Source organism: Heloderma suspectum, chromosome 3, assembly GCF_057233095.1.
Source record: "Heloderma suspectum isolate Gila_16-S chromosome 3, 16-S_ref, whole genome shotgun sequence".
In the NCBI taxonomy this organism is placed as follows: domain Eukaryota; kingdom Metazoa; phylum Chordata; class Lepidosauria; order Squamata; family Helodermatidae; genus Heloderma; species Heloderma suspectum.
The window spans coordinates 284,134,406-284,147,729 of NC_139460.1; the positions used below are offsets into that span (position 1 = coordinate 284,134,406).

General features: G+C 40.6%; 1 protein-coding gene across 7 annotated transcripts in view; it reads left to right on the top strand.

Moving 5' to 3' along the window:
• Window positions 1–13,324, top strand: part of MFF (mitochondrial fission factor) — a 55,534-nt gene that overhangs the window by 6,077 nt on the left and 36,133 nt on the right. For 5 of the 7 annotated variants that reach the window (XM_084847143.1, XM_084847146.1, XM_084847150.1 and 2 more), the window contains 2 exons: window positions 6,272–6,492; window positions 8,163–8,326. In XM_084847143.1, coding sequence (XP_084703269.1) covers window positions 6,272–6,492; window positions 8,163–8,326 — 385 coding nt within the window. Of the gene's footprint in view, window positions 1–5,758; window positions 6,038–6,271; window positions 6,493–8,162; window positions 8,327–13,324 lie in introns of those variants that run through there. The other 2 variants (XM_084847148.1, XM_084847145.1) reach the window with 2 other exon arrangements.

Consider the following 13,324-nt stretch of genomic DNA (forward strand, 5'->3'; position numbering starts at 1 on the left):
GATTTTGGTGGTACAGCCTGTCCTTCAAGGGATGCTTTGTATCTAGAAATATACTGCACTTCCCAGGTATCTTGCAGTATTCAAGTCCTATGTGCGTGCACCCCCCGCACCCTCTTTCTCACATAGTGACAGACATTTTCCTAGTTTAGAATATTTTTCAAGGCTTGATCATCCAAGCATTTATAATCCTACTTTTATATATATATATATATATATATATATATATATATTCATACACTGTTTTCTAACGTGCACATTCTGGTACATAAACAGAGCATATGTCACTCTGATGTATAATGAATTTCAAGATCAGTATCGATGTTCAGCTACAAATTGAGCTTAAGTTGTCAATAGCAGAACAAACTGCTTCTGACATAATACTTGGTTTGTGAGATACAAACAGCTAACCTTACTGTGGAGGTTTGCTAGTCTCTAGCCTAGGGGTAGACAGAAGGGAGATTGCAGTTTATTGGTGGACCATTACCAATTTTTGATAGGTCCCACCTAGTACTGTGCTCCTTGCATAGGTTAGATAAGAACAGCCTTCCCCAACCTGGTGCCATCCAGAACTCCCGTGAGCCCCACCCACTATGGCCTATGGTCAGGAATGCTGGGTATTGTAGTCTAAAACATCTGGAAGTGGGAGAAGGTTGGATTAGAAGCTGGACCTTGATATGATCCTGCAAGTCACTTATGTTGTCCTACAAGTTCACAAATAGTGATCCATAAATATCAGCTTGGCTTACTAGCTAAGCCTCAGTTTCTCCTGCAAGCAAATCCTCAAGCCTTTTAGTAAGTGCAGAGAGCTCAAGGCAGAGGTGGGGTCTTGTGTCACTTGTGCAGAAGTTTGGATATGGAAAGAAATGGCAATGCTTGCTGTTTCTTCTCCTCGCCAGGTGAGAGCCTGCTGGGAGTCCTTATGGCCAGAGGACGCTAACCCCTGGAAAGCAGGCAAGTGGAATTTTGGATGCCTGCTCAGGATCATTTAACACAGCTTATGCCTTAACTGTTAAAATCTTGGGTATAAATTCTTGCTTTGTGGATTTAAAACGCATCCATGGATTCCCCCCACACACACACACACACACTGGACGCTTGTCCTTGGAAACCTCAGCTTTCATGTTGAGGCCACCAGATCCTGGGAAGTTCAGGGCTTTATGGGCAGCATGACTGCCCATAGGGCTGTCCCAATATGTCATAGGCCCAACACATGTAGCAGGACAGAAACTAGACTAGGTTTTCTCTATTGGACAGGAGGAAAGTGGTCTGAAGGCAGGGGATTTTATAATTTCTTGTCATGGTCAGATCATTTCCTGTTGAGATTTAGACTAAAGGTGGCTGTCACCCCCTGCAAGGGTAGGGGATCTGTTGGGATGGTCTGCTGTCAAAGGCTGATGGATTCCAGAAGGTTCATGGGGATTTTCTGGCTGGTATGACTGGTGCTTCTGTCAAAGCCCTGGTTGATCTGTGGAATGTAGACATGAATCAGGTGGTTAATACCATCACCCTCCAAGCAACCTCTCCTGTTTAGCAGAGCCTATTTGGCTCCTTGGTATACATCTGAATTAAGGTCAATGAAGCAAGCTGGAAGACATCTAGAATGCAAGTGGAGGAAAGCTTGGTGCAAATACAGGTAAACACGTGTAAGAGCTCATAATTGAGTTACTCTTTGGCAGGGATGTTGGCAAAGAAGCAGTTTTTCTCCATAATAATTTTAGTTTCTCAAAGTCATCAAGCAGAGCTTTTTGAAGTGGTTCATGGCCTTTTAAAACCTGACCCTGATGGTAATTTGGTGGAACTCTCAGTACACTGTGACATGCTTGCTTCACATTTGAGGCAAAATCACTTTTATCTTTCATGACTTGGAGTCTTCAGTTAGTATTGCTCTGTCCATGGAGGTGTCCAGAGCTCTGTCTGGTCCTATGTTGGTGGATGAATGTCAGTCTGTGGGCCCTGGGGATGTGGACAAGGTGCTTGGTAAGGTTTAACGGACCTCATGACTGCTCGACCCTTGCTCCTTGTGGCTGATTACAAGGAGGGGAAAACTGGTTGGATCCAGGAGGTCAGCTCCTCTTCAAGAGCGGGAGTGGTCACAGCCTCCTTAAATGGGGCAGTAGTGCAAGCACTCCTGAAGAAACTTGCTGGACCCACAAGATCTTAATTATAGGCCAGTGGCAAATGTTTCCTTCTTGGGTGATCAAGTGGGTGATAGCTGACCAGATCCATGCTCTCTTGGATGAGACTGATTCTTTGGATTCCATTTCAATTGTGCTTCATGCTTGGTTACGACACTGAGACAGCATTGGTATCCCTGTCCTGTTGAAAGAGAGACCAGTGGTGAGGGTGCAATCTTACTAATTATTTTTGATCCCACTTCTGCAGTCCCAACAGCTTTCTGTACCATTAACCATGGTATGCTTCTGGAATGGCTGTCAAAGTTGGGTGTGGGTGGGACTGCTTTGCATTGGTTCCACTCTTACTTGGAACACTGGTTTTCAGAAGCTTGTGCTGGGGAGTTTCTGCTCATCTCTGTGGCATCTTTGCTTTAGGGTCCTGCAAGATTCCATTTTATTTTCCATGCTGTTTAATATCTACATGAAACTACTGAGAGGTCATTTGAGGGGCTGGAGTGTGTCATCAGTATGCAGATGACACACCGTTCTATACCTCCTTCTCTTTGGAGCCAGGTGAGGCTGTGGGGGTGCCAGAGCAGTGCTTGGTCATGTTCATGAATTATTAGATGATGGCTAGCAAACTGAAGCTCAGTCCAGACAAGACAGAAACACTGCTAGGGGAGGGAGTGTCCTCAGACTGGTTGAGCGTGGGCTCAGTCTGTTCTTGAGAGAGTTGCGCTCCTCTTGAAGGACCAGGTGGATAGCTTGGAGGTGCTTCTGGCTTAATCACTGACATTAAAGGCCCAAGTGACCTCTGTGGCATGGAGCACCTTTTATCAGAGGGGTGGGTGACGTGTGTCCCTCCAGATGTTGGACTACAACTCCCATCAACCCTAACTAGCATGGCCAATGGTCGGGGGTGATGGGAGTTGCAGTTCAACAACATCTGGAGGGCCACAAGTTGCCCACCACTGTTTTGTCACCACTGTTTTACCAGTAGCTGCTTAGCTCATAACCTAGTTATGAGCCCTGGTAACTTTCCATTTGGATTACTGTAATTACTATAGGGCTGCCTTTGAAGATGGTCCAGAAACTTCAAGTAATTCAAAATACAGCTGCAATATGGACCAGGTATTAGGATCATGTTACACTGATTCTCTGTGGTCTTCGCTGGCTTCTGATTAGATTCTGGGCCCAATAGTTTTGACCTGTAAAGCTCTACACAGCTTGATACGTCAGTACCTGATGGAACACCTCCTGCCATATATACTAACCATGCCTTAAAGTCATCCATAAAAGCCCTTCAGATGCCTCCTCATTCTGAGCCTTGGAGGGTGGTAACAAGAGAGTTTTTTCAGTTGTGGCTCCCTGCTCTGGAATGCTCTCCCTAGGGAAGCGCACCTGGTGCCCCCATTACTGTCCTTTCAGCACCAGGTTCTCTCAGACATTTTAATTATTTTAGCATTTTTTAGATTCAATATCTACGTGCCAGGGACTTCTGCTTCTTACAACTGATGTTGGTTTTAGTTTTTGTACCTATATTATATTGACACCACATGGTAAAATAGAAGTCTATTTGGTGTTATGCTGTGCTGGATTTTATTGTTTTGTTGTGATCTTGTTGTATTTTTATTATTTAGTATTCTATATTAAATTACACTGTACAGTGCCTAGAGAAATCTATTTATGAGGTTTTTAACAAATACAATACATAAATATGTAATAGTGTAAAAGAAAAGTAAAAAACTAGACCATGCCCTGGGCAACAACAAAATCGTTTCCTAGAGTAACCATGATGAGTGCAATTTGATATTGAAACTTGTATGTGTGTTCTGGCCACACATCAGGATATGTGGCTGTATGGCTTGGAACAGTTAACTCTGGTTTGGTTAGTTTTTTGAGGAGCTTCATTAATGGAGAGTGGTGCTCTTTCTGACACAGGAAGCATGATCTGTGTGCGGAGTGCAGCTACTGATTTGGCCTATGCTGTTTCCATCTTAGAGCTCTGCAGTCTTCAAAAGACTGTTTTCTTCAAAAGATTGCTTTGTTCTAGGCAGTTAAGACAAGAGACAGTTTTTAAGGTTTTAAAAATTATATATAATTAGAGGGGCTTGTATTCTGAATGAGTACTGCCTAATTAATATAGATGGCTGCAAATTAATTTTGTTTTATCTTAGCTCTAACTGGGTAATTCATGCGGGCCCTTTCTGAAACTGTTGCAAGAAGAATGTAAGTTATGAAATGAAACTCTTCTTTATAGCACAGGTCTGTGACTATAGGGACTGTAGCCTACACCTTGAGAAGGAGGGGAGGCAATCAAACCAGCTAACATAACCCCTCCTGTGGTTCTCACTGCTTCCACCAAGTGAAGTGTTTATTGACTTCCTCCAATAAAGCACACTTTTATCTCTGTAACTTACTGATCCAGCCAACTCAGTGTATTGGGGTAGTGTGGTATGGGAATTAGGCATGGGGTGAAAATCAAGACATCAGACCATCAACAAATTTAGATTTTGGTAAAGATTTGAAAGGAGGTCCCCTGCCCCTTTAGACCCATGGACAAATTCTGAAATTTGAGAAACTTCCATGGGCGCCACAAAAAAAGACTGCCTAGGGGGTGACATTCTTAGTCACAAAATGGATGTGGTGGGACCTGGGTAGTCACAAAGGACAAGTAACTTGCCCAAGAAACTGAGTAGAAGGCAGAGTTTGGGTCTAAGACCCAAATGCCAAACCATATATTCACCCCCACAAAGCACAACAAAATATCTGTTTCACAGAGAGAAAACTGAAAAGACAAATGACAAACTGATGAGGTGGCCAAAGATAGTTGTTGACTGCTAAGACCCCACTACCACCTTGGGAGTTTACTAGGCAATTGCAGGGTCATTTCTTATTTTTTAAATAGGCTTTTTCACTGGCGTGCTAGAAAGCAAAGCCCTGGCTCCAGTGGCTCTACCCTCTTCCTTTCTTTTCCTAAGAATATGTCTGGGCCTACATGGAGCCCAGAGACATTTTGTGGAAGAGAAAGGAAGGAAGAAGGTGGGACCATGAGCTTTGTTTTGCAGTGCACTGGCAGCCCACAATTAAAAAAACAAACAAACTGGGAAGGGCAAGGGGTGCTATGGTACCCGCAGGTTCCGCACTGCAGTTACTGAAATATATTTTGGGGGGTGAGGGGAAGATTCTTAAAATAGTTTTAGCAGTTTGCCATAAGAGCAGTTAGGATGTGAATATAACATGGGAAATACATCTATCTAAACCTAACCTAAACTGCCTTTCTTCTTTAGTCATGACCTAGAAACAAAACAAATACACAAAGCAGCAAAGCAAATTATTGTCCATTGGCAGTGCAGCATCAAGCCACCTTGCTTTCATTTTAGCTTCTTTAATCTCAGGAGTCTGGGTCTTCTGCAGCACTCTCCATCCTGGATTCTTCTAATCTCTCCAGCAATACAACAATAACTTTGCCCACTTGCCAGCTTCACCTATATACCTTTTTAATTCTCCCTCCCACCTCAGAAGGACAGCAGCATTGTGTTAAGTTTCTATTTCCTATCATAAGTAGGATTCTCCCCCCCCCCCCCCCGCTTAAGTTTCAGTTTCTTGGGCTGACTTTGAACCTACTGGCCAGAACAGCCTCTAAACAGAAAGCAACCATTTTACAACTAAGAACAAAACAAAAAATGGCTTAACCATTTTATTTCTTTATGAGATCAGAATGTGAGACTGCACCCAAACCGTGCTAGCTACAGTCTCTTTTTTGCAGCCTATATGCTGCAAATCTGAGGCATTACCTTCTCTGCTGTTTGCCTCCAGAATGGTTGCCCAGGGTTGGCATGCTACATCTTCACAATTTGCCTGCTCCTTAGTAATTTTTGTGCTAGGTGACTAAAGAGAGATGATGTGACAATTGTTCCCAGGTAGCACTCTGAAGGAAGGAAGAATCTTCCTGAGTTTTAACTGCAAGATTAAATTTTGTTATATACAATGGCCATGCTGCAACAAAGACCCTTATACTTGGGCAATGTCTGTAATGGAAAAAAATGCATTCCCTGCTAAGTTAGTGGAAGAATTTAATTTATTATGCACTGAAACCCATGCTGTGTCACTTCTTGCTGTTGAGATATAATTCAAGTTGTTTTATCTTGTATTAGGATGAGTGCAGCAGCATTTCCATCTCCAGCTGCTGAAATGGCAGAAATGAATCGAATTCAGTATGAAATTGAGTATACTGAAGGGATCAACCAGAGAATGAGAGTTCCAGAAAAACTCAAGGTAGCTCCACCAAATGCTGACCTTGAGCAGACAGCTCATGAAGGAGGGCTTCCGAATGCCAGTGTAACAATGCAGGTGCCAGAGAGGATTGTAGTGGCAGGTATGTTTACCTTTGGGTGGGAGGGAGTGGTAAAATATTATGCTGTCAGACTCTGTATCTAACTCTGTGTGCATTTACTGTAATAAAAATGGCCATTTGGAAATTATATCTATAGTCCAGTATTATGTAATGCTTCTTAAAATGTAGTGGCTCGAGTGTTAAACTATAGCTGGGGAGATATGGGCTCAAATGCCTCACTCATCAATTAAGCTTACTAGGTAACCTTTGGCCAGTCATATACTTTAAGCCTAATATACCTGACAGGGTTGTTCTAAGGATAAAGCAGGGAGGAAAAGATCGTGTGCATTGTCCTGAACTCCTTGGAGTAAGCAAGAGTGGGATAAAAATGTAATGAATAACAATAATAAAGTGAATAGCCACTGCTTATCTGTGGAATTCCCTCCTGAGAACTTTGCCCCCTCCCCTTGTGGCCTTCAAACGGACCATTACCCCCTTTTTATTACTCCCAATATTTTTATGATTTTACTGCTGACTTCTTACATATTTTTATCTGATGCCAGGTATTGTATTGCATCAATTTTTAAAAAAAGTGTAAGCTGCCTTGTGGGGACTTGCTGCAAAAGCTGGGATATATATAACAAATAAATAAAGATAATCAACTTAAAACCACAGTGAGCAATGCAAACATTACTGGGATAAATTGGTAAGAAGTGATCAAATTGTGCCTTTCACTTCATGCTGTGTCTACATAATTGAAATAATTGGGTGTGAGGAGTTTCTCCAGTTTCTTTTATTATAATATGCTGCTCCATTGCATAGAGATTCTTGCAGGATTGAATTGATACTGACATATGTGATGTGTTGCCATATGTGATGTTTAGCTTGTGTTAATATTCATTTGTTTCTTATGGTTTTCAAAATTCAAATAACTTTTTATCTGACAGCAGGGGAAGGATCAGAATCTATAAAATGCCTGCCTGCCTGTGTTTATATTGGTGGAATTATCCACATCAGCACAAGGAAGTATTTGAGTGTTTTAAAAACATGTTTTTGTCACAAATTAGAACTGTTTGAATAATACAGGTGGCTGCCTCTATGCTTTAATTGTTCTTATGTGTCCATTACACATTCTGGTAGATGATGCGCTATTTTACTAAAGTTGTGGGGGTAGGCAAGTGCTGAAATGAGTGTGACTGTGTGTTCAATATGAATCTCAGCTTAGCTGTTGAGAAACCCAGCAAGTGATTAATTAGTTCAAAATCTGAAATGTTTAATGAAGGGTACTGCAGAAAAACATTAGCTTATGTTGCTGCTCTTGTGTTGTGGTACTGAGGTAGCTGAATGCTAACACAGGTGAGAATAATATCTCTGTCCTGAAAACATTTTACATAGAGTACATACTATTGAAATCACTGAAGTATTTAGAAATAGAATATCCCTAAAATACGTTTATGTGTTATCTTTGTAGTTATTTTAATGTATAAAATGCTTTGCACTGTCTCTGCAGTTCCTTCCTAGAAAAGCACAACGTGATGTCAGGTTATTTTTACAGATGAAGTTGAGTGTGATTTGCTTAAGACCACCCAGTGAATTTATACATGAGGTGGGATTTGAACATAGCTCTCCAAGCACCAGCACTCTATCCATTGAATCACACTGAATAATTTATTAATAAAATGGTCTTGGTTTTAAAATTAACTCTGTTACAGGCAATAGTGAAGACATTCCACTTTCCAGGCCCCCAGATCTAGATCTTCTCCAGTCGACTCCATTCAAGCCTCTGTCACTGAAAACGCCACCTCGTGTTATTTCACTTAGTGAACGGCCACTAGATTTCTTGGACCTAGAGAGAGCCGCTCCTCAAACGGAAGAGGCTAGTATTCTTTCTGTCTTTCGTGTCATCACTTTTTGTTTCAACATTGTACTTAATAAAGAAGTCAAAAAGGAAGGTGAGTATTTCCTGCAATATACTCGGGGTCAGTATAGTGTAAATTCAGATATGTAGTCTATGATCAGAATAACTGAAGGATCGCCTTCTCCTGTATGAACCTGTCTGTTTGCTGTGGTCATTATCTCAGGTCTTGCTCCAGGTGTCCTATCCTTCCAAAAATAGTCACATGGATACCAGAGATAGGGCTTCTGCTGTGATGGTTCCCAGATTCTGGAATGCCCTCTGCAGAGATTCACTTGGCACATGCACTTTTTTTTCTTTGGAGTGCCAACTTAAGTCACACGTGCTTATTTACATGAGCTTTGAGTGGGAGCTAGCTTGGACTTGTTTTTTCTGCATTTTCAAAATCTGAAATTAGCCACCTTGAAGACTGCATTGTCAAAACGCAAGCTGAAAATATTTTAAAATTGATTGCTCTTATAGAGAAGTGTGTTCTCCCTTGAAATCAGTGGTAACTTGTTGTTTACTGTAGGAATGAGGCTTTTGTGCTTCTAAAAATAACTAAGAAAACACTTGATTCCAGATTGGGACAGGTCAGCAGAACTCCCTTCTGTGAGCTATGCTGACCTGCCCCATTCCGGAAACTAGTGTTTTAGTTCATTTCGGGTTATTTTTAGAACCGCAAAAGCCCCATTGCATGATCTGCTGGTCCTGTGAGTGCATGGGCACAATAGGATACTACCCATGGAATCAAATTACTCCAAGAAAGCCATAAAAATAAATACCCATGGGATGGTATTAAACATAACACCATTTGCAAGTAAAAAGATTACCCCTTTAGAGAGAACTTTCCTTTCTCATTAAAATAATGTAGCTGCAAAGAAATAATTGAGGTCATTAATACCCCACAACGTAAAATACAAACATTTTCAAACACTGTGTGTGAGGTCTAATTGACCCCTGTGTTCTTTAAAAGTAAAATGTAGTGTGCCACTAACATAAAATTATAACAGTATAATAACAATGTGAATTACCTGTAATAACATCAAATGTTACAGAACTTGCAACCATAGCACAAGCTATGTGAGCAGCCTTTGCACAACTACCACATTTCACAACTGCATGAGTTGGACAGACAAAATAACTGCATGAAGTGCATCAGTGCTGCAATTTTTCTTTCATTGCTTCAGCCTCAAAGATGACACCTGCCCCTTTTCTTGATGTCAGCGGTGGGAGGTCCTGTCATTTGCTACCTCTCTCAGTGTCACAGGCAAGATGGTTGGTTTTTTTAGATTCAGCCCAGGGTTTGATCAGCTTAAGACCCAGGTCTACTAGGAAGATAAGGTCTACTAGGAAGATAAGTTCTAGGAAGATAAGTTCACTCCATTGTGGGTTGTTCAACTGCTAAAAAAATAGGAATTTAAACTGGCAATGTCTACTATATTTGAAAAATGCATTGGCTACCATTTGATCATGCATTTGGAAATGTTACGGAAACCATCTGGTCATGTGGTATTTACAACTCCTTTAGTTTTATAGCAAGAAATTATCTCAGGCTTGGGGTTGTTGCCTTTTGGGGTAACATGACATCTCAAAACAGCTACGATGATGCAAGGTGACAAGTAGAGATGTAAAATTTATGGAAATGTTGAAGTGGTGGGGGAAAAGTGGTTTTCTGGGGATTTGGGGAGGCAAAAATTTGGGGGAATATACATAATACTTTTTTTTAGTGTTCTTTACAGATCTAAAGTCACCGTGTTTAGGAATATAAAATGTATTATGTATTGCTTTGTTCATAAAGTCACCATGTTTAGGAATATAAAATGTATTATGTATTGCTTGGTTCATAAAATTTTCATTAAAGTTAAAAACATTTAAAAGTAAACTTGTGAGTAAATTTGTAATTACTTTCTGAATAAACTATACTTTTACATTTAATATAACAAACAGGATAATTTTATGAGCAAATCAAGTTATACATAGAGGGTAGTATCCATTATTGCCACTCAGCCTCTGCTCTTTCTCTTGCACCCACGGGACCCACCACGAGAATAACAGGTAGCTAGCACTTCCTAAAATAACCCTGGCAATGAACTGAAATGTTAGTTTCTGGGACATGTCAGTGGAGCTCCCTTTTGCAAGCTCTGCTGACCTCCCACTTTCCAGGAAAGAGCGTTTCAGCTCATTTCCAAATGTTTTCGGAACCGCTAGATTCCTACTGCGCTTGCAGTGGGTCCTGCTAGTGCACGGGCAGCATTGGATACTGCCTAATACATTTTAGGTTCCTATTTTACGTCTGACCAGAGGGAACTTCAACAGTTAGTGCCTGAAACATCTGAATCACCATAGAAACCAGAAGAAACAGGAAGGACTGCCTAGTAAAAGACTGGTGTACAGCATCTGTTCCTCTTTGTGAGGAATTATTAAGGTGACGTTTAGGGAAATCTGGTCTGAAGGAAAAGCTATTGAGAGATTAATTAGCTGGGAAAGACTCTTACCTATTAGGAATGGTAACCAAACATGGTAAAAGCAATCTCAACCTATTATTTGATGAGTGACATTTTATTCCCTTTTGTGAAAAATTCCCCTTAATAAACATCTTTTTTTTGGTTCATTTTGAAAGATTATCTCTAGTGGTGGTGTCAATCCCACGCCTATGCCATAGGAACCAGGCTGCTTTGTTTCTTGTAGGTATAGAGAGTTTATATTGGGGGTAGCAGTTAAAGGTTTTATCATTGAGGCAGCATTCCATAATAGTGAGTTCTAATTGGTAACTTTATTAAAAATGTTGTTAGTGAGTTCCATAGACCCAACCTCAATGTTTAAAAACAAAAATAAAAAAATATGTGGGATAATCTACACATTATTCCATTGCATGTGGTGGTAGTGGTGGTATAACTTAGTGTTTCTCTCACATGTTGGCTTGTTACAGCATCTAGCCAGAACAAGCTCAGAAGGAGAACAAAATCCAAACTCTCAAAAATGCACATTTTTTCATGTTATGGGATTTAATTAATTAATTAATTAATTAAAATATTTTCGGCTGTTTTCCAGGGCAAGAGCCCTCCCAAGGTGGGTTACAATAAAATAGACTGATACAATTTCATAAAACAACAATACGACAATAAAATACACACACATAATCAGGGGAAGGTTAGTGTAAACAAGTAGGTTTTCAGAGCGTTCCTAAAAGCCTGCAATGTTGGGGCTTGACGAACCCTCAGTGGCAACCTATTCCAGAAGTGTGGGAAACTAAGCATGAATTTGAGGATCCCTAAATGTCTATCGGGGCTGCGGTGGCTTAGTGGTTAAGATGCTGAACTGCAGACTGGAAGGTCAGCAGGACAGCAGTTCGAGACCTGAGTGCTGTGTGATGGAGTGAGCTCCCGTCTTCAGTCCCAGCTCCTGCCAACCTAGCAGTTTGAAAGCAAGAAATTGCAAGTAGATAAATAGGTACCGTTTCAGCGGGAAAGGTAACAGCGTTCCGTGCACCTCGGTGTTCAGTCATGCCGGCCACATGACCACGGAAGCGTCTTCGGATAGTGCTGGCTCTTCGGCTTAGAAATGGAGATGAGCACCACACCCTAGACTCGGACACGACTGGTTGGGGACACCTTTACCTTTTTAAATGTCTATCAATAAAAGATAAAGTAGCTTAATACTTTTAATAAGGAATGGAAGAAATAACTGCTGGGAATCTTAGAGAGAGGATTAAAAAAAATTCCCCCACCTGGCTTCAACGTTTCCAGAAATGTTACCTCCCTTGTCTTCCTATAAAAGTTTTTCTTTGATACAATTTTTAGAAATTATTTGTGGGGAGTAAAGTCTGGGGAGCAATATATGAACACCTTATCTTAAATATTTTATTCACCATTCTAAAATATTTCATAATCCCAAATTGTTCATTTTTCCTAAATTAGGGTGGAGACAAAAAACGGTCCTGGGCGGGGGGCAGCATGGAGAAAAATCCGTTCTTCCCACCCCTGAATTTTTCTAGCCTTTTCTTAGTCTTCCTAGTCACAAGGAAGGTTCTAATAGAGAAAAAAATGTTTTTGTACACCTGCAGAGTACCATTGCCCCCTAAAACAGTGTGTAGTGATATTAAGAAGTGAGTGATTTGTCTATTATGCAAATAGACAAAGTATTGTATTTTTACCCTTGATGCTTTGTTCTCACAAGAAATGGAAAGAACAGGTTCTTTCCTAAGCTTCTATAGACATGATGATTAACTAACTGAACAGTATTTTGCAAGATCACTTAGCTCTCTAGCACTAAGTACATGGTTTTTCCATTTTCTAAACCATCCCAGTAGGTCTGACCCCAAAAGCTCTAAGGATAAAAGCATCAATGTTTCAGTAGAAACACCACATAGAAATTCATATCTCATCCTGATTGAGGAATATGTAAAGCATGGGGTTGTAGAAGACTGACACACTAGTTTTTAAACTATTTTTTCTAGCAATTTTGGGGTAGATTTAACCCCACCTATCATCCAAGGGTTAATTATCTTATACAAATGAACATATCTTATATGTTTTAAATGACAGTCTCAAACTCAAGTACATATTTCCGGAATGTTTCACTTCTGCTGCACTTCCGCACACACACGTACGTATATCCTGGATTTGGACTGTGCATCTCCAGTCCTGATTGTTTTTATTAGTGGAAATCTTTTGTAAGCTCTTTGATGTTAAATACCACTAACTTCAAGAACTAGTGTCTGACTCTGGTTTTCTCCTGCCTCCCAATCCCATGTCCTTTTCTGTCATGTGTTTTGAAGTTGTACGCCTGAAAGCAGGGACTTTCTTATTGATTGTTGTAAGCTTCTCTGGAAGCCTTTTCAGCTGAAGAGCAGGGTAAAAATGCTTTAAGTAAATAAGTATGATTCTAATTTAGGTTCTTGTAGCATCATATAGTCTGAAAAAGATGGGTCCATATTAACTTATATAGTTCCAGCCACTTCTTGATATAATTCCTCTG